The sequence below is a fragment of the Peromyscus leucopus genome, chromosome 3 (assembly GCF_004664715.2).
Source record: "Peromyscus leucopus breed LL Stock chromosome 3, UCI_PerLeu_2.1, whole genome shotgun sequence".
NCBI lineage: Eukaryota > Metazoa > Chordata > Mammalia > Rodentia > Cricetidae > Peromyscus > Peromyscus leucopus.
In genome coordinates, this window is record NC_051065.1 from 29,167,751 (window position 1) to 29,189,808 (window position 22,058).

Sequence of the window (22,058 nt, forward strand, 5' to 3'; positions counted from 1 at the left end):
TTGAGGATGCTTTCTTTTTTTCCATTGTATAATTTTGGCCTCTTTGTAAAAAATCAGGTGTTCATAGGTATGTGGATTAATGTCAGTGTCTTCAATTTGATTCCATTGATCCACATGTCAGTTTTTATGCTAATACATAGCTGTTTTTATTACTATTGTTCTATAATAGAGCTTGAAGCCAGGGATGGTGGTGCCTCCAGAAGTTGCTTTATTATAAAGGATTGTTTTAGTTATCCTGGGTTTTTTGTTTTTTCATATGAAGTTGAGTATTGTACTTTACAGGTCTGTGGAGAATTGTGTTGGGATTTTGATGGGGATTGCACTGAATCTGTAGATTGCTTTTTGGTAAGATTGCCATTTTTATTACGTTGGTTCTACCTATTCATAAGTATGGGAGATCTTTCCATTTTCTGATATCTTCTTCAATTTCTTTCTTCAAGGACTTAAAGTTCCTGTCATACAAGTCTTTCACTTGTTTGGTTAGTTACCCCAAGATATTTTATGTTATTCATGGCAATTGTAAAGAGTGATGTTTCTCTGATTTCCTTCTCGGCCCATTTATTATTTGTATATGGGAGGGCTGATTTTTTTTTTTTTTTTTTTAGTTAATCTTGTATCTTACCACATTACTGAAGGTATTTATCAGCTGTAGGAAATCACTGGTAGAATTTTTGGGGTCACTTATGTATACTATCATATCATCTGCAAATAGTGAAAGTTTGACTTCTTCCTTTCTAATTTGTATCCCCTTGATCTGCTTTTGTTGTCTTCTTACTCTAACTAGAACTTCAAGTACTACATTGAGTATATAAAGGGAGAGTGGACAGCCTTGTCTTGTTCCTGATTTTAGTGGAATCACTTTAAACTTCTCTCCATTTAATTTGATGTTGGCTGTTGACTTGCAGTAAATTTCCTTTATTATGTTTAGATATGTTCCTTGTATTCCTGATCTCTCCAAGACCTTTATTATGAAGAGGTGTTGGATTTTGTCAAAGGCTTTTTCAGTATCTAATGAGATGATCATGTGGTTTTTTTCTTTAATTGTTTATATGATGGATTACATTGACAGATTTTCATATGTTGAACCATCCTTGCATCTCGGGGATGAAGCCTACTTGATCATGGTGGATGATTTTTTGATGTGTTCTTGGATTCAGTTTGCCAGTATTTTTTTTTTTTTAATATTTTTGCATCAATGTTCATGAGGGAAATTGGTCTGTAATTCTCTTTCTTTGTTGCATCTTTGTGTGGTTTTGGTATCAGGGTAACTGTAGCTTCAAAGAAAGAGTTTAGTAATGTTCTTTCTGTTTCTATTGTGTGAAACAGTTTGAGCAGTATTAACTCTTCTTTGAAATTCTGGTAGAATTCTGAGCTGAAACCATCTAGCCCTGGGCTTTTTTTTGGTTGGGAGACAGTTAATGACTGCTTCTATTTCCATAGGGATTATAGGTCTATTTAAATTGTTTATCTGGTCTTAATTTGGGTATGTGGTACTTATCTAGAAAATCGTCCATTTCTTTTAGATTTTCCAGTTTTGTGGAGTAAAGGTTTTTGAAGTATGACCTGATGATTCTCTGAATTTCCTCATTGTCTGTTGTTATGTCTCCCTTTTCATTTCTGATTTTGTTAATTTGGAAGCTCTCTCTGTCTTTTTGTTAGTTTGGATAAGGGCTTGCCTATCTTGTTGATTTTTTTCAAAGAACCAACTCTTTGTTTCATTGATTCTTTGTATTGTTCTCTTTGTTTCTATTTTATTGATTTCAGCACTCAATCTGATTATTTACTGGCATCTACTCCTCCTGAGTGCATTTGCCTCTTTTTATTCTAGAGCTTCCAGGTGTGCTGTTAAGTCACTAGTGTGAGATTTCTCCAAATTCTTTATGTAAGCATTTAGGGCTACGAACTTTCCTATTAGTACTGCTTTCATAGTGTTCCACAAGTTTGGGTATGTTGTACATTCATTTTCATTGAATTCTAGGAAATCTTTAATTTCTTTTTTTTATTTCTTCTTTGACCTGGTGGTGATTCAATTGAGCATTATTCAATTTCCATGAGATTGTGGGCTTTCTGTAATTTGTGTTGTTGTTGAATTCTAACTTTAAGCCGTGGTGGTCCAATAAAATACAGGAAGTTATTCCAATTTTTTTTGTATCTCTTGAGATTTGCTTTGTGATTGAGTATCTAGTCCATTCTAGAGAAGGATCCATGAAGTGCTGAGAAGAAAGTATATTCTTTTCTGTTAGGGTGAAATATTCTGTAGATATCTATTAAGTCCATTTGAGTCATAACATCTGTTAGTTCCTTTATTTCTCTGTTAAGTTTCTGTCTGGTGAACCTGTCCATTGGTGAGAGTGGGATGTTGAAACCTCCTACTACCCTCCTACTATTAATGTGTAGGGTTTGATGTATGATTTAAGCTTTAGTAATGTTTCTTTTACATGTGTGAGTACCCTTGTATTTGAGGCATGTATGTTCAGACTTGAGACTTCATTTTGATGGATTTTTTCCTGTGATGAATGTGTAATGTCTTTCTCAATCTGTTTTGGTTAATTTTAGTTTGAAGTCTATTTTGTTAGATATTGGGATAACTATCCCAGCTTGCTTCTTAAGTCCATTTGGTTGAAATTCTTTTCCCAACCCTTTACTCTGAGGTAGTATCTGTCTTTGAAGTTGAGGTGTATTTCTTATGTGTAACAGAGGGATGAATCCTGTTTTTGTATCCATTCTGTTAGTCTGTATCTTTTTATAGGCAAATTTAGTTCATTGATATTAAAGGATATTAATAACCAGTGATTGTTAATTCCTGTAATTTTTTGGTGGTAGTAATGATGGAAGTGGTGGTAGTGTGTGTGTGTGTTTCCCCTTTTTGGGATTTGTTAGTGTGGGATTTTCTATTGCCTGTGTTTTTGTGGGTGCATCTAACTTCCTTAGGTTGGATTTTTCCTTCTAGTGCTTTCGGTAGGGCTGGATTTGTCATAGAATATCTTGTTTACTCTGTCTATGGTGATTGAAAGCTTTGCTAGGTATAATAGTCTTGAATGGTATCCATAGTCTCTTAGTGTCTGCATAACATCTGTCCAGGACCTTCTGGTTTTCAGAGTTTCCATTGAGAAGTTGGGTATTATTCTGATGGGTTTGCCTTTATTAGTCACTTGGCCTTTTTCCTTTGCAGCTCTTAATATTCTTTCTTTATTCTGTGTGTTTAGAGGTTTGATTATTATGTGGCAAGGGGACTTTTTTGGGGGGTCAATTCTGTTTGATGTTCTGTAAGCTACTTGTATCTTCATAGGCATTTCCTTCTTTGGGTTGGAAAGTTTTCTTATATGATTTTGTGGAATATATTTTCTGTGCCTTTGAGCTGGTATTCTTTTCCTTCTTCTATCCCTATTATTCTTAGGTTTGGTCTTTTCATGGTATCCCAGATTTCCTGGATATTTTGTGTTATGGCTTTGATTTTGTTGTGTTTAATGTTTTCTTTGATTGACGAATCTATTTCCTCTATGGTATCTTCAATGCCAGAAATTATCTCTTCCATTTCTTGAATTCTGTTGGTTATGCTTGCATCCGTATTTCCTGTTTGTTTACTCAGATTTTCCATTTCCAGCATTCCCTTGCTTTGTGTCTTCTTTATTGCCTTTATTTCAATTTTCAAGTCTTGAACTGTTTCCTTCACCTATTTGATTGCTTTTTCTTGACTTTCTTTAAGGGATTTATTGATTTCTTCCCTTGTTTGTCTTTTCCTTGATTTACTTAAGGGAATTTTTCATTTCCTCTTTAAAGGCCCCTGTCATCTTCATAAACTCATTTTTAAGGCCATGTTTTTCTACCTTCTCTGTGTTGGGTTGTTCAGGTCTTGCTGTTGTAGAGTTGCTAGGTTCTTGTGGTGCCATATTGTTCTTTATGTTATTGGATATATTCTTGCACTGGCATCTACTCATCTCATCCTCTTATTGGTGTAATTGGTGTCTGTGTCTCAGGGAGTCACTCTTGGTCCATTCAGCAATGGTGGAGTCTTTGTCTCAGGGAGCCTCTGATGTCTCAGGGGGTAGATTGGTTTGGGGGATGGAATGAGGCTTGTAGATTACAGGGTTCCATGAGGGGTAGATGTAGGCAAGCCTGCCTGCAGGAGTCTTGCCTGTTGGCATGCCCCTGGGGCTGCAATGGGTGGTGTGGGGACATGGTTTGTGCCTCGGTGCCTAGGGCCTACAGACTGTGTTGACCCTTGGAGAGAACAATTACCTCTTGGTCCACTCAGAGTTGACAAAGTCTTTGTCTCAGGGTGTGGTGGTATTGTGTATTCTAATAAATTTATCTGGTGTCAGAGAACAGACAACCACTAGATACAAAGGCTAGAAAATGGTGACACTCACACCTTTAATCCTAGCATTCCAGAGATAGAAATCCCTCTGGATCTCTGTGAGTTCAAGGCCACATTGGAAACAGCCAAGCATGGTGACATGCCTTTAATCCCAGAAAGCCAGCCTTTAATTCCAGGGAGTGGTGGTAGAAAGCAAAAAGATATATAAGGCGTGAGGGCCAGAAACTAGAGATTTTTGGCTGGTTAAGCATTTGGCTGGTTAAGAATTTGGCTGGTTAAGCATTCAGGCTTTTGAGCAGTAATTCAGCTGAGACCCATTCCGCATGAGGACTCAGAGGCCTCCAGTCTGAGGAGACAAGACCAGCTGAGGATCCGGTGAGGTGAGATAGCTGTGGCTTATTCTGTCTCTCTGATCTACCAGCATGGACCCCAATAACTGGCCTCGGGTTTGATTTTATTAATAAGAACTTTTAAGATTCCTGCTACATCAGGGAGCTGCTGAGGTCTCAGGGGATGTGTGGGTTTTGGGGTATAGTATGGGGCTTGTCGATTACAGGGTCTGATGGGGGTTAGAGGGCAGGCCGGCCTGCAGGAATCTTGCCTGCTGGCCTGCCACTGGGGCTGCAATCATTTATTGATTTATTAACTTTCATTTGCTCATCTGTTCTTCTCATAGCATCTATTTACTCCTATACCCTCGTAGTTGTGTTTATCTCGTGCCCAGTAAGATTCCTGTTGCTGTGACAATACATTCTGACTAAGAAATGTGGAGAGAAAAAATTTTATTTGCGTTACATGTCCAGGTCACAGTGCATCACTAAGCGAGGTTATGGTGAGAACTCAAGCAGAAACCACAGAAGAACATTGCCTACTGGATTACTCTCTGCCTGATACTCATTTACCTTTCAGTCTATGCTTACCTGCCGAGGGATGGTGCCATCTGTAGTAGGCTGGGCCCTTCCAAATCAACCATCAATCAATCAATCTCTTACAGACATGTTGCAGTCCAACATGATCATGCAATTTCCCTTGAGGCTCCCTCTTCTCAGTTGAGTCTAGATGTGTCAAGTTGACAATAAAAATCTAACCAATACATTGTCCTCTTCTTTGTATTAGATCAATTTTAGGGGGTTCTGGAATTTTAAGTTAGTTTATCTTGTTTTTCTTAGAATGTATTTTTCTCCTTTGAGTCAGAAGGATAACTTTTCTGGAAACACCACTCTTGGTTGGCAGACATTTTCTTTCAGAACTTGGAAAAACTTGTTTCATACATTCATTGCTTTCAGAACTTTTGTTGGTAAACTTTGCTATTGTTCTAATAGTTTTTGCTTTATAAATAAGTTGGCATTTCTGTTTTACAGCTTTCAATATCTTTTTTCTATTTATATTCTTGGCATTTTAAATATTATAAGGCATGGGGAAGGTTTTCTTTCTTGGGTAATTTATTACATCTATTTGATGTTCAAAATGACTAGAATAAAAGGATGGCAATAATTTTCTCAAAATTTGAGATAATGCTAATATTTCACTAGAGAAATTTGTTTTTTAAAAATATCAATCTATATTTAATCTGTGCATTGGCACCTTGTGCACCAATATGTGAACTTTGTCTTTTAACTGCATTTTTATTCATGCATTCTTTTTATTTTAAAATATTTTATTTAACTAAAATTTAATTACATAATTCACTTCTCTTTCTCTTTCTTTAACCATTCCTTTGCCTCCCTCTCTTACTGTCTTTCAAATTCATGGCCTCATATTGTTTAATTATTATAGCTACATATATCTGTGTATATATATGTATGTATATATATGTATGTGTGTATATTTATGAATAATTATATAATTCAACTTACTCAGTTAATTTAGTATTGCTTATACACACACACACACACACACACGTATGTACTTTTTAGGGCTAACCTCTTAGTATTGAATAACTACATAAGGGTTCATCCCTGGAGAAGACCAACTCTCCCTCTTTCCATAGTCTTTAACAGCCTGAAGCTCTTCATCTAGAGTTGAGCTCTAAGAGATTCCTCCACCCACCTTCTAGGCAAGTCAACTGATGCTGTCTTTGTCTGAGTCTTACTTAAGTAGTCAAGTTATTGAGTTTTCATAAACATAGTTTCCCTGTCACATGTGGAAGGCATGATTTTGCATCTGACTTCCTGGTCCTTTGTTCTTACAATCTTTGTGTCCATTCCAATGTGATACTCCCTAAGCCATAAGTGTAGAAGTTGTGTTTCTTAATGAATATTGGAATATTCTCATTTGTATGCTTTGTCTTCAAGGCCCAAACAAACTGTTTCTAGTCTATTGGTAATGACTTTCTAAATTAGAATTATTGAAAATCTTACTTCCAAGACTGGTTGCTTCTTTTTAAAATTGTTGATTTCTCTATTGGATTTCAGTTGTGCATTATATTACCTCTCATAATTCATTTAGATTTTTTTACATTATCTTGGGATGCAACAATCTAAAAAAAAACATTGTTTTGAGTTTTCTTAAAATTGTTTTTATTTATTTATTGAAAAATTCACACATGTACACAATGTTTCCTGACCATATCTACTCCTTATTCCCCAACTATACCTAGGGTGCTCCATTATATTTCTCTTCAGAGTTCATAATTTATTTATTTGTTTTTAATCCCAGTGAGTCCAATTAGTGCTGCTGATATGCACACAGGCAACAGGGTATCCACTGGGCATTGAGAAGCCTACCAGTGGGCACATTTTGAAATAAAAATGACTCTACCTCCTCCTGGAGCCATCAAATACCAATGTTTCCTCAGTTACAGGTAGAACCTTAGGAACCCCTCCCTAACCATACCAGAATTTCCCCCCTCCTAATCCCTTCCAAATAGCTTTGGTTTAAAGTCCGTTTTGTTCTTTCTAGAGGAAGAATGTTTCTCCTACCCTCAGAAGTCTTTAGTTTTCTTTAGTTGTTTGTGTGTCATTGAGACCTACAGGGATTCCCCTGCCACCTCCACCACCCATGTTGGCATGTCTATTGTCATCCTTGTTAATTCTCTTAGGCAGTCAAGTTGGTGAGACTTTATGGGTGTGGCTTCTGATAATACTAGGAGACACACTCTCTTAGCAAACACCTTGATCCATCCCCTGGCTCTCACATCTTCCCACCCCATCTGAAATAATCTCTGAGCTTTAGGTGCTAGAGTAGTAATGTAAATGGATTTTTTGGGACTGCCCTCCACATCTATGCATTTTGATTTAACTGTGGTTTTCTGTAATGGTCTCTGTTTGCTGAAAGGAGAGAGTTCCTTGAGGAGGGGTGAGAACCACACCTATCTTTGACTATAAGGAAAAATATTCAGAATGTAGTTAGATTATCTATCCTTAGTAAAGTGTCAGTTGTAGGTGCTCTACTAGCCCTATATACTCTTCAGATTTCCAGTACCAGGTATTTCCTTCTTGAGTGGGTTTTGAGTCCATTTAGAGAATTGTTTGTAGCTAGAGTTTTCCTGCCTGGCCCACAGTCAGGATGAATCTTTGTCACCCGCCAGTCCTACAGCCCCTCAGACCCAACCAAGTAAACACAGAGACTGATATTGCTTACAAACTGTATGGCCGTGGCAGGCTTCTTGCTAACTGTTCTTATAGCTTAAATTAATCCATTTCCATAAATCTATACCTTGCCATGTGGCTCGTGGCTTACCGGCATCTTCACATGCTGCTTGTCCTGGTGGTGGCTGGCAGTGACTCTTTCTGCCTTCCTGTTCTTTCTTTTCTCCTCTCTGTTAGTCCTGCCTATACTTCCTGCCTAGCCACGGGCCAATCAGTGTTTTATTTATTGACCAATCAGAGCAACACATTTGCCATACAGAACATCCCACAGCAATTGTTAGTTGTGTTTCTGTTCTGTATTTGATTATTGTCTACTGTTCTGCTACATCCCTCTGTCTTTCCCTTTCTTTTAGCTATCCCTTAGTCATGGCACTGGGCTGCCACAGTCTCAGTCTGCCAAGCTCTTCTTAATCCTCCCTTGTGATAGCAGGAGTCTCTTCTAGGTTGTAGTAGTAAACCTAGGTATGTTCTTTCAGCCCAATAGCTTTCTGGGGCTGCTTTTACTCTGAGTCTGGCAAAGGTGCTGGAATGTGCTACTTGCTTGTGATTTACGATACTAATTGTTGTTCTAATTTCATCTCTGTAACAAAACATCCAGACCAAAAGCTATACCTGGGAAGAAAGGGTTTCCTTGGCATATAATTCCAACTGACAGAGCATCATTTTGGGGAAGTCAAGAATTGTCATTTCACATACATAGTTAGCTCAAAGAGAATAAACATATTCTTGTTTGCTTGCTCTTTTCACTGATATAGTTCAGGCCCCAGTCCAGGGAATGGTGCTTCCTACACTGGAATTGGTCTTTCTATAGTAATTAGCAATTAGGACAGTCTTTCACAGACATGACTATGAACCGACCTAATTTACATAATTGTTTAATTCAGATTCCCTTCCCAAGGGATTCTACATTGTGTCAAGATGACAGTTCAAACTAATCAGCAAGTCTTCCTAATTTAAATAATTTTTCTAGGAATCTATAGGATTATGTCTATTTTTTAAATCTAATATGGAGGGTAGAAGAGTGAATAATAGCTGAATAAGATGGGCCAACACTTATCTCATTCAGAAACCAATCTGAGCAGCTGTTTGTATATTCACCTACTTTCATGACAGCCAAGGAAGGCAGATGAGAGACCACAATTCACAGTTTAAAAACTGAATACCAGCATTATTTAATAGTGATATTAATAGGATTGCATGATAAGGAATAGGATTGTTGACATGTTTAATGTCAGCCTGATACAGTGTGGAATCCTCAAGGAAAGGACTCTTATTCAGCCATTATCTAAATTAAATTACCCCCTGGGCATGTATATGGGGGATTAAGTTGATAATCTTAATTGAGGTAGAAAGACCTGCCTACTGTGGGCAGCATAAGTCCCTAGGCAGGGAATTAGGAACCGTGTAAGGGTAGACAAGTCCAATTGAGCTTAAACACATATGCACCAATTCACTGCTCTTTACTGTTGACTGTGGCTGTAATGTGACTGGCTGGTTCAAGTTCATTCATGACTTCTTGACTTCCTAGCCATGGTTGACTGCACCATGGAATTTTGAGTCAAACAAACTTTACCTCCTTAAGTTGCTTTTCTCAAAGTATTTTTTTTTAAAAAAATTTCAAATTGTTTCTTAAGGTATTTAACCTAAGTGAGCACCTGAGTGATGTTTGGCTAAGAGAGACAGCATTATTAATGTTATCACCTGGAGAAGGGTTTTGGAAAACGTAAGTGACTGTGACACTAAACTCTACTGGTACTAGTTTACCAGAGGCAAGGCTAAGAGGAGAATGTGCTGTGAGAGGTGATTAATACATACCATTGTCTTAGATCCTCACAGTATCTCCTAAAGGTGTCTTCTAGTTTCTATGTGAATACTGAACAAAGTAAGAGGAAACCTTATGCCATTTTGCTGCTTGTATATAATTTGCTCACATTCATCCTTTCTAGGACCCTTTTTTTCCCTCCCTTGTTTCCTCTTTGCATCCCCAACAGTCCCCATGTTACATTTATGTTCTTTGTCTTCTCCCATAAATTCTCATGACAGAAAATGTGATACATGTCCATTTGAGATTGAACATTGTTAAGTGACATTTGGCTACACTAGTTAGTTTTATGTCAATGTTAAACAAGCTAATGTCATTTGGGAAGAGGAAATCTCAGTTGAGAAAATGGCCCCAGCAGACTGGCCTATGGAAAAGCTTGTGGGACATTTTTCTTTTTAATTTATGATTGATGGGGGAATGTCCAGCTCAGTGTGGTTAGTGAAACATTGGGTAGAGGGTCCTAAGTTGTATAAGAAGGCAAACTGAGCAAGCCAGGAAGAGCAAGTCAGTAGGAAGAACTCCACCATGGCCACCACCTCCAGGTTTCTGTCTTGAGTTCCTGCCCTGACTTCCTTCAGTGATGGATTTTGATTTGAGAGTTGCAAGATTGAATGAACCATTTCTTCCCCAAGTTGTTTTCAGTCATGGTGTTTTATTACAGCCATAGAACCTCTATGATAATGGCAAAATGTTTCTTATGAGTAAAATCATTTGAGATTAGGCAGAGTATATAAATGTCCTACAAAAAAAGAGCTGGAATTTGTAACTGTATCAGAACACAATTCTACACTTTTTATCATGAAGGAGCTAATTTAACTATTAGGTTAAACTATTTCAGGCAACCAAAGTATCAAGTGCTGTGATGGTGACTTGGAATATTAACATATCATATGCTTTCTATCTTTGAGTGATGTGTTACTTCCAGAAGAGAACATAAGAGAATGTGGTCTGGTGTCTAGATTAGAAACACTGTCTGTCTAATGAGCAGTCAAAGGGTGGGATGGGAAAAGTAACTCGGAACAGGTTTCTTTGTGGATGTGAGATTACAGTGGAACCCTGGCATATGAACCTGTGTGTAAAAGTCTGAAGTCCAGATGATAGAAGTTTATTCTAAAGAAAGGATGCAGCTTGAGCAAAGGCTTGGAGACATGTGTTTTCCAATGAACACCTGACAAGAAGCTGATTGATTGCCACAGCTTTGCTGCTCTGAGGAAACAGGGCATGGGTTGCTTTGATGCCTTGTAGAGTACAGCTTGGTACAATCAGAACAAGCTGTTGCACTCAATGGGCTGGTGTCTTCCTCATACTGCAATCTAATAGGGACCCTTATTTAGATAATTCAGCTAACCCACAGTTTGGAAAACTGGAGAGTAGATATTTGAATGTATAAAATTGTTGATCTGAGCAGAGAAAATGATAAGACTTACCCAGAATTAATGGATTCTGAGGACAATAGAAACCAAATATCAAAACTTGAGCATATCATAGTTAGAAAGGTTATGTGTAAAGCAGATAATTATCAATTTCTACAAGAAAAAAGCAAGTATTTGTATATTTAAAATCTTGACCAAGAGTCTAGGGATCCATTGAGGAATTTGATCAGGTAACTGATAGTTGAGAAGAAAGGCTGACATAGTGTGGGATATCTACCTAGGAGAGTACTATTAAATGTTGGTTCTGCCTTATAACCAGAGCCACTTTTAAAAAATGCAACCATCCAGCTCTTCCCTCATACATTAAGTGAATAGATTTAGGAAAGCCTGAAAAGCATCAGCATCCTTAAGGGTCCTCAGCTGATTAGGATATACAACAAAATTTGGAAACCTTTTCAGAACAAAAATCTACACTTTATTTCCTTGGGTTAGGTTAATGTGGCAAAACATTGCCATCAAAAAGATATTAACAGGAATGGCCCTTTCCCCTTAGAATCTACTCTTGAGTGACATTGGCCAAACCAGGAACAAGAATTCTTGGTGCAATATTATAGGCACAATGCACCTCCACCATATATTGGCAGAGCATAGTGGGTTTTCTTGCCTATCAGCCATCTTGGGATAAGATGTGATCCATGAGTCATCTGCTGTGCAGGAAACAGATGTGGCAATGTACACCAGTACTGTTCATGTGGCACCTTTCCCAGAATTCCTGAGCCACAAGAAAATACTGCTGTGCAGTACTGCTTTGCCCTGTGGATTAGCAGGAAGAAGTACCCTGCCATTCTTTTTATTGAACCTAGGATCTAGGTTTGTTTAGTTTCGTGCCCAAATAGCACCAATTGTCCTTGCATTGTCTAATAGGCCAAGCCAAAACTGAATGCTTACATAGACTGTGTGCCAGCAATGCTATTTTGGGGTAAACAAAACAAAATACATGTTTTTCTTTGTAATTAATGTATTTGCACACTAAAAGTACTGTGTTTCAAAAACAACAACTGGAGATTAAAGCAGTTTTTGTAGTGTGAATACTTAACATATGTTACAAGGAATAATATTCACTATTTGTAAAATAGCAAGTATTTGTTACCCACCTACATATTTAATATTTACTGGAAACCATGAATATCCTCAAAACAGGAATTTTTTCTTTTTTTTTTAATATATGGAGTTGGCAGTGAATTTAAGTCAGTTTTTTCTTTTAAAAAAAGATTTATTTACTTTTATTTTGTATGTGTTACTGTTTTGCCTGCCTGTATATCTGTGCATCAAATTCATGCTTGGTGCCCACTACTGCTTTAAGTGGGTGTAAGATTCCCCTGGAACTGGAGTTATAGTCAGTTGTGAACCACTGTGTACACACATTGGAAAATGGAACTCAGGTTCTCTGAAAGAGCAGCCAGTGCTCGTAACCATGAACCATCTTCCCAGCCCTTTAAGTTAGTTTCTTGGCATAAGAGTTTTTAGTATGTTGATGAATTAACACAGCATTTTGCAGTGAGATCCCTGTATACACTGGGTAGAGTCTAATTTGGGGGAAAACATGAATTGTTTCAATAGATTATTAGTGGAGTCATTTGCCTTTTAAAACTTCTTTTGGTATTATAGGAAAGTATGTAATCTCATAGTTCAGAGGAAAGATGTCAAAATAGTCTGGAAAGGATGAAATTAATAGGAGAAACTTTCATCCATTTTCCCTTGCCTCAATGACAGGAAAGGCTGTGGATGAAAGAATACCTCCAATGAAGAACTGTCGAAAGTACAAGAAGAAAAACTCACTGAGCTTCTCAGTTACTCCTGGGTTCTAACCTACAATGGTAGGAAGCTGCAATGCTTTGTCTGTGCAATCATCTCTTGCAGGCTCACATATAGCTTGTCCATATGCCAAGTTCCTTGTTGACAGGCGCAGCAGGTTGTTCATCTCAATCTCTCTACACAGGACCTAGTGCTCTGCTATGAAAGGAAAAAATGTGAGAGTGGCAGTACTCATGTTGTCTCGAGGTGGAAGACAGGGAAGCATTGGCTAAGGCCTGTTCTGTTTATTCTAGTTTCTTCCAAGATTCAAACCTTCCATCTTGGAGGGAAACTTCCTGAGACAGGATGTCTTCAGGGAGGTGAAATAGTAGATGTCTTAAGAGGAGGTGAAACACTTCAGGGAAGTTTCTTTAAAAAGGCAGGAAACAACTAAAAGTTACTCCAGGAAATCCCTAAAATTGACTAAATTCACTCGGCCTCTCCATCTACAAGAGTATATAAACAGTAAAGACTGCTGAGAGTCACATTCAGACAAGCCCTGTGGCCTGGAAGAAGCTTCGAGCAGCCTAGCAGAAGGAAAGTCCAGCCAAGGAGACCAAAATAAGCATAGACCAGACTGAACTGCCTAGAAGCAACAAAGTCCTGCTAAGCTGCCTGGAAGAGGCTCAGGCCAACTGACCCACCTGGAAAGGATACACTCCCATCTGTTGAGCTTCCGATTGCCTGCAGGCTGTGTTCAGTGTTGAGCATTTCCTGTGGGTTGTCACTCATGCTGAATTGGGCTTTGTAATACAGCTGTTTTTGAAATCATTTCTATGCCTGTATGAAACCCGAGACCCTTTTCTTCCTACTTGCTTGCCTCAACCAGCCTTGGTATGGGGGTTTTGTCTAGTCTTACTGTAACTTGTTATGCCATGTTCAGATGATATCCCCAAGATGCTTGTTATATTTTTGAAGGGAACTGGAGGAGGAGTGGATCTGAGGGAGAGGGGAGATGAGTGTGGGGGTGGTGGTGGTGGCTGTGATCCACATCCAATGTATGAGAAAAGAAGAAAAAGGAAAAGAATATTCTTGTCCATATTCCTTATGCAATCCCAACGAAACTCATTAGTTTACCAAGTTGGACTTTGGTAATATCTGTAATCTAGTTTGTGTGTTTGATTCCCTATCTGGAGTGAGTAAACATTTGTCCATGTCTCCCCAGGAAGCTCGTCACACAATAGCTTCCTTTGTCTGCTCCCTTGTATATTCTTATGTACTCTTAGCCTTCACTTATGGAGATCATGGAATTTCATTATCTGGAACAAAGTGAAGATTTAAAATTTTTCTATGCTGTGATATTATATACTTGTACTAAATTAATTTGATTGTAAGGCTTTCTGGTCCTCACCTTTAATCTCAGCACTGAAGAGGTAGAGGGGGCCATCAGGTCTCAACAAGTTTGAGGCCAACCTATCTTATATAGCAAGTTGCAAGCCAGCCAGAGCTACATACTGACATCCTGTTTCAAATCAAATTACTTTGATAACTAAAGTATTGGAAGTGAACTAATTACACCATATAAAACAAGGAGCTATGGAGATGGCCCAGAAAACAACAGTGCTGGTGCCTGCTGTAGTTGGAGTTTTCTCGAGTCCAGCTCAGGCCCCTGCAGCGTAGCCCACTTATAAAATAATCACTCAGAAGCTCATATTAATTAAAATTGCTTGGCCATTAGCTCAGGCTAACTATTGACTAGCTCTTACATCTTAAATTAACCCATTTCTATTAATCTATAAGTTGCCATGTAGCTTGTGACTTACCAGAACTTTTACATCTCACTTCCTCTGTGTCTGCCTGGCGACTCCTGACTCAGCCTCCCTCTTCGCAGAATTCTCCTCTCTGCTTGTCCTGCCTATACTTCCTGCCTGGCTACTGGCCAATCAGCATTTTATTTATCAACCATTCAGAGTAACACATTTATAGCATCCCCAGTGTTTCCCCTTTTCTTTTTTTTTTCAAAAGGGGAGGTTTTAACTTTAACATAGTAAAATTACATATAACAAAACAATTATCAAGCAATAATTATAGTTATAATATGTAGTCTATTAGCATTTGGCAAAATTAAAGAAGATATTCTCTCTATTCTATATTTGTGGGTCTAAGGTTCCATATCTAACTTATCTTTTATCATAACTAAGGACATTATGACTACCTAGTCTTCAACTACATCAAAGACCTTAGAAGGATATAATATTACCTGAGAAATGGGAGAAGGATGCAAACAACTTTTGAGAGTCTTGTGAGAATAGACAGAGATAGCTGGCAGCCTGGACAGTCATCCAAAGTTTCTTTGTAAAATCGGGGCATCTGTTTTCAGCCCACAGGCCTAGAGTCTCTCAGTTACTTCTCTCTGTATCCTGTAGAATGTCTGGCAGTTTTCTCTGTGTAGCAGGAACCTGAAGGACCATTTTGCCAAACAAAGTTCAGTGGTCACCTTCCTATGGGTTCTGCATGTCCAGTCTATGGTGGTATTTTATTTGTACTGAAATGTGATTTTATTTGTATGTTAATAAATAAAGTTGCCTGGGGGTCAGAGCTAATAGTAAGCCATAGTAGAGCTGGGCATTCATGGCACATGCGTTTAATCCCAGCACTTGGTAGAAGAACTAGGTAGATCTCTGTGTGTTCAAGGATAAAGCCAGCATTGGAGACACATGCATTTAATCTCAATACCATACAAGACCTGGAGGGCTGTGCATATAGGCAGTAATGAGACAGTCATGTGTTTGGGTTTACAACCAATGAGAAGACAGAACAGAAAGACTATATAAAGACAAACACACAGGAAGTAGGTCCCTTTCGGAGAGGTCTCTTGGCTTAAGAGGCTAGCTGCAGCAAAGGGTAAGGCTCTTAGCTCTGATCTCTTGGTTTTCTTCTTTGCATTGGTTCTGTGTTTCTTATTTAATAAGATGGTTGGTTACATCTACACCAGTCAATACATTTTTTTAAGCAATCCAGGCAAGAACAGTTTCTTGCGCAAATGGCTATTTTTTTGCCAAGAAGAAGATAAACTCCATATGAGTGTCTTTGATGCCCATCCTCCTCTCTGAAGTAAATTGGTGCTGCCAGGAGCAGACATGTCTCAGTGTCCAGAAAGTCTAAATTTTTAGAACATTTTAAATGCCATATTCTGCAGGTCTTTGAAGTGTTTAAAGATTACCTATATATCTGAAATATATCTATGTATACCTAGAAAACTTAACTAACATGGCTATAAGTTTGACTATCATAGGAGACTAATTATTAATCTGTATTTTTAATTATCCATTGCAATCTAAATGAGTTACATAAACATAATACCTCAAATGAGAGTAGAAATATATACACAGTATAAGAAAATTAAGTTTAAACTTGTATCAATAAACTAAAATCCATAGCACTGTAAAACATTTTAAACAAGTTGCTCTTTAAAAGTAGATTCAATAATCTACCCTTCCATCCTATCATATATATATATATATATATATATATATATATATATATATATATATATCATATCCCCTTTTTTAAAAATATATTGCATTTATAATCAACCTGATTTAAACAAAAATAAACATTCATAAACAATATTTTGGGAATTTGGGCATAGCTTCTCATACTACTTCCTGTTGAATGAGGGGGCTATATTCTTATGAGGACATAAAGAAAATTTTAGGATTATGGAGTAGTCTGTGAGGCTGCATTGTCTGAGCCAGTTGCCTTGAAACCATTCTGGATATTGGATCATCTGGGCCATGGTTTCATTGGAGACCTTTAAGGGGGTCTTGGCTGGTCAAATCTGATGTATCTTAATCTGGAACAAATCCATTGCTTCTTGCTTTCTGTGGAAACAAAAGCAGAGCCTCCTTTCCAAAGCAGCATATCCTCACATCCAAATTTCGAAGTCAAGGTACCTTTAAAATATACATATTGGTTTAACTCATTTGCCTTTACAATCAAATGTCTCTGCAGTTAAAAATATCAAAGACAACACAATCCAGATTCTCTGTGTAATATGTCTTTAAATGGCTTATTTTTATATTACCTTTACTGTCTCTTTAAAGACTTTATTTTTAAAAACTATCTATTTCTTTATATAACTGCATATAACTGTATATATTTGTTTTTACTCTTTCAAGCCTATGTACATTTTTACATACATTGTAAATTATTCCATCTGATTCTGTCTTTTTGTGAACCTATTGCTTTAAACTGTAGCTGCTAGTACTGAAGCAGAAGTCTTGGCTGTTAGCTCTGCCCAACATGGTGGAAATAATTCACCGCCAGCGCTGGGAGCCATGCTGTCTGCTGACTCTGGGAGGCAGTGGGTCTATGTTTCTATCCAAGCAGTGTGTAGCTCAAAACCTCTTTTTTGTTTGTTTGTTTGTTTGTCCTAGCAAAGGCTAAACCCACCGTGCAGCATATTAGACAGCTTGGAGATACCTCTGTGTGAGGTGGTATAACTCAAGCCCGTATGTCGCAATGTCTTGCTGCTGGCATGAGACACAACTAGGAAGCTGTTTTTGGCTTCATTTAGAGTTGCTTATTAAATATTCTCAGGTTTTATATGGAAACTCGAGTTGTTGGGCACCATTTGTAGCTGGAGTTTTCTCCAGTCCCACTCGGGCTCCTGCAATTCTACAGCTCACTTATAAAATAATCACTCAGAAGCTCATATTAATTAAAATTGCTTGGCCATTAGCTCAGGCTAACTATTGACTAGCTCTTACATCTTAAATTAACCAATTTCTATTAATCTATAAGTTGCCATGTAGCTTGTGGCTTACTGGTACTTTTACATCTCGCCTCCTCTGTGTCTGATTGGTGATTCCTGACTCAACCTTCCTCTTCCCAAAATTCTCCTCTCTACTTGTCCCACCTATACTTTCTGCCTGGCTACTGGCCAATCAGAGGTTTGTTAATCAATCAGTCAGAACAACACATTCATAGCATCCCCAGCGGCCTGCTATGAAAGCTTGAGGACCTGACTTTGAACTCCCAGAATGCAGAAAAAGAAGCTGGAAATGGTTCCCTGTGCCTGTGACCCCAGCACTGGAAGGTGGAAAAATGACTACTGGGTGAGAGACCCAGTCTCAGGGTAGTAAGGTGGTAAATGATAAAGGAAGACACACAGTCTCTGCATTCACATCCTTCCCACATACACATATCATACACATGTATGCACACGTGCACACACACACACACACACACACACACACACACACACACACACACAAATGAAAGACTGAAGCAAACTCTAATGTAGTAGTTAGTGGACCACATCTATTCAGAAAGGAAAAATCCTTCTTTTTCTATCGTAAATTTGATTTTTGAGTATCTTTTAATTTATGCAAACATCTGTTTGCAGGTACAAACTGTAGGTCTTAAATGGAAAATTGTGGTAGCTGTAAGCCTCTTGAGGCATGCAAGTGGCCAGGCCCCTCCCACAGTCTAACAGCCCCTGGAGACACAGGAGGCCAAGCTCTTTCCCACAGAGGAAAAAAAGCCCAAGATCAGGGCATAGAATCTCTCTAATTCCTGAGCTTGAATTCCATCAATTCCTGAGCTTGACCCAAGATCAGACCACAAAATCCCACCAATCCGAGGCCACCCTGGAAAGCTCCCAAGAAACCTCCTATATAAAGCCTGCCTCCTCTATACAGTTCTTTCATGCTTCTCTGCTGAGCAGAGGCAACCACCCTCTTGCATCTTTCCCAATAAATCTCTTGTGTGAGTGTTTTTGTGTGGTGTGACTTTGTGGTATTTCTTGGCTCCCAACTGCCAGAATACCTTTCCCCTCAGAGGTGTAACACTTACAGTAACCCCCAGTTTTGTTAATTTTCCTGGCTTTGATTGTTCCTGAATAGACCTACTATAGTGATATACATCCCTGTATTGTCTAATTAGATTAGAAATTAAACTCCCAGTACATTTGCTTGAAAGATTGATATAAACAAGTGAAGTTCAAGTGTAGTATATGGCCCTTCACATTATAAAATATGTATCTGCCAATCTTATATATATATATATATGTACATATGTACCTAATGTATATATTCTAGATGTGTTAATTCAAGAATTTGCTATTTTATTAGCTTTCAATAATTACCTATGTTTCTATTTTATTTGATAAGGAAAAATATTTCAGAGTATATTGAACGTTATTTAATTTATAGAATGAGGGCTTATCTACTGAAGATCATTAGTACAAAGTTTTGTTATTTTCCTCCTATGTACTTTACCTGTACATCTGTGTAAACTCAATCAAAAGTTAACTCATGTGTATTCCAGGAAACCCTCTTCCATATCTAGTCACAGGCAATCACTGATAGCTTTTAAATTTTCTAAAATGACGTAGGCCACAATAATGTGTGTGTGTATAAATTGTATTCTGAAAGTTAATACAAGTAAATCATACAGTATATATTCTTTTTGTCTGGCTTATCTGCCAGCATGTTGAGATTCATTTGTTAACTATCATTAGTTCTTTAATTTTTAAAGCTAGTAATGTTCCATTGAATGATTTTACTACAACTTGTTCATGTGTTCACCTATTAATAGCCATTTAGGATTTCACAGTTTGGGCTATAATGAGTAAACCATCTGTGATTATTTGGTGCATAACATTTTTGTAGACAAGTATTTTCATTTCTATTGATTGAATATCTATAAGGGGAATGACTAGTTGCTATGAAAGTATTTTCCTAGCTCTGGGGAAACTGTCAGATGGGTTTGGAAGATGGTTTGCTTTTGTTGCTGTCCTTTTGTTTCTATCATTTGTTTTTACCATATTTTCATTCCTTAAAATAAAGGATGACAGTTCTAGTTGCTCCAGATCCTCACCAAAACTCAACATGAGTCATCTTAAATTTGACCAAGCAAATGAATCTCACTTTGTTTATATGCAACAATATAGAAAACCTTTTGGTGTACTTACTGTCCTTTTCTATATCCAATTTTGTGAAAATTTTAATTTTTGACAACTTATGCTATACAACTTCTCATAGTGAGTGATGACTTGGAAGAACTTTATAATCTAGTCTTGGTACAATTCTTTGCTGAACATTATGAATTAAGAATATTGAGAATTTTCTTTCAGTGTTTGTATTCATTTATTCTTATTTTTTATTTTAGTGATATCTTTAAAACACTACAAATTTAATTTTCATGAATTAAAATTTATTCCATTTCCCCTTTGAATGACTTTGCTGTTTTCTGATGTCTTTGCTTACTTCAAAATCTTTTTGTGGTGCTTTGGGCTCTGATCAGGTTCATTTTGCATATGGTATGCTGTAGGCTCTAGGTTATATTTTTCTGACACGAGCATTTAAATTTCTCCAAGACTATTTTTCTTAATTAATTTATTGTTAAAATCAATTTATTACATACATATGGTTTAGAGTTTGGATGTGTGTTCAATCTCATGATTCACTTCAATTAACTATCCATATATATCAGCCCCATAGTCTGTTATGTCTGAACTATTTCCATTTCTATTTATTATTTATTATGTGGCTAACTATATTCCATTTTATTAAATTTTACTCCAAAATTATTTATATCATATTTCCATGAATTTTAAAATTCACAGATTAATAGGTAAAAATTATGAAGTTTTATGATACAAATTTTAAACTTTAAGGTGCTTTTTAATTTTTTTTTTTTATTCTAACTGTTTGTTGCTAGGCTGTTGAAGCATTTTAAACTTTTAGATATTTTTCTTGTATATCAATGTACTAGTAAAATATATTACTGGCTCCAATAACCTTTTGTTAGTTTCTTAACTTCCAAAATATATTATAATGTGAACAATAAATGAAGACATGTCTATGTGTTTCTTTGACTCTTCACTTAAAAAAAAAACTTAGGTTTGTCATTTTACTGAAAATGACTTCTTTTTTTTGTTTGTTCTTTTTTTTTTTTTTTTTTTTTTTCGAGACAGGGTTTCTCTGTGTAGCTTTGTGTCTTTCCTGGATCTCACTCTGTAGACCAGGCTGGCCTCAAACTCACAAAGATCTGCCTGGCTCTGCCTCCCGAGTGATGGGATTAAAGGCGTGCATCACCACTGCCTGGCTTGAAAATGACTTCTATTGTAATGTTAAATAGAAGATTGAAAGTGCATATATATATGTGTGTATGTTTATATATAAACAAGCGAATCACTGATATATATATATATATATACATATATATGTATATAATTTCACTATAATTTTTATAGCTACCTTTTTTCAGGTTGAAAGGTTTTTTTTTGAGTATCACAAAGGTTTATATAGCAATATGTTTCATATGAAAATGTTCATAACCCAATTCCACCCCACAGTCAAATAGACCCTTTGGGGAGAGATGTGGACTCCTGTGCTGAACAGCCATTGTTCAGACTCTTTGCAAGTCTTCAAACATGATGATGCCATTTCCTTGTGTGACCAACATTCCAATGTTATTCTGATGCCCACTAGGTGCCATCTCCATACACTCATCACTCACAAGATTCATAGAGGGATCGAGGCCCTGTAGTATTCCTTGTTCATGTCTGCCACCATTTAACTTCAATGACAAATTCTTATCCATACAGGCACAAGAGTCAGAGACCCACTTGTTCTCACAGTCAGGAGTCTCTTTAAAAATACAAAGCTAATAGCTATAATATATACTCAGAGGACCTGGCACAGACCCCTGTAGTTCTGTGCTTGCTGCTTCAGTCTCTGTGAGCTCACATGCACCTTGATTAGTTGATTCAGAGGGCCTAGTTCTCCTGGTGTCCTCCATCCCCTATGGCTCTTACAATCTTTCTGTCTCCTCCTCTGTGCAATTCCCTAAGTTCTGAGACAAGGGATTTGATGAAGATCTCCCATTTAGACTTTCTCCTTGTAATTTCTGGCTGTGGCTCTCTGCTTCTTTTCCCATCTGCTGCTGAAGAAATCCTCTCTGATGAGTGGATAAGGCACTGTTCTATGAGTATAGCAGAATATCATCAGTAGTCCAAGATTCATTTTATTGATACTTTTTTAAAGACACATTGGCATAGGTGATGACTTTCTGAATAGGACACTGATAGCTCAGGCTATCAACAATTAGTAGGTGAGACCTCATGAGACTGAAAAGCTTCTGTAAGGCAA

The 22,058-nt window shown here is 37.4% G+C and overlaps 1 protein-coding gene across 1 annotated transcript; it reads right to left on the reverse strand.

The window, feature by feature from the left end:
- Nucleotides 1-21,315: 21,315 nt before the first annotated feature.
- Nucleotides 21,316-21,510, reverse strand: LOC114688306 (small nuclear ribonucleoprotein G-like). The gene has a single exon (XM_037203427.1). It carries the CDS (start codon nt 21,508-21,510, stop codon nt 21,316-21,318), a length of 195 nt encoding a protein of 64 aa, XP_037059322.1.
- Between the last annotated feature and the right edge of the window lie 548 nt (nt 21,511-22,058).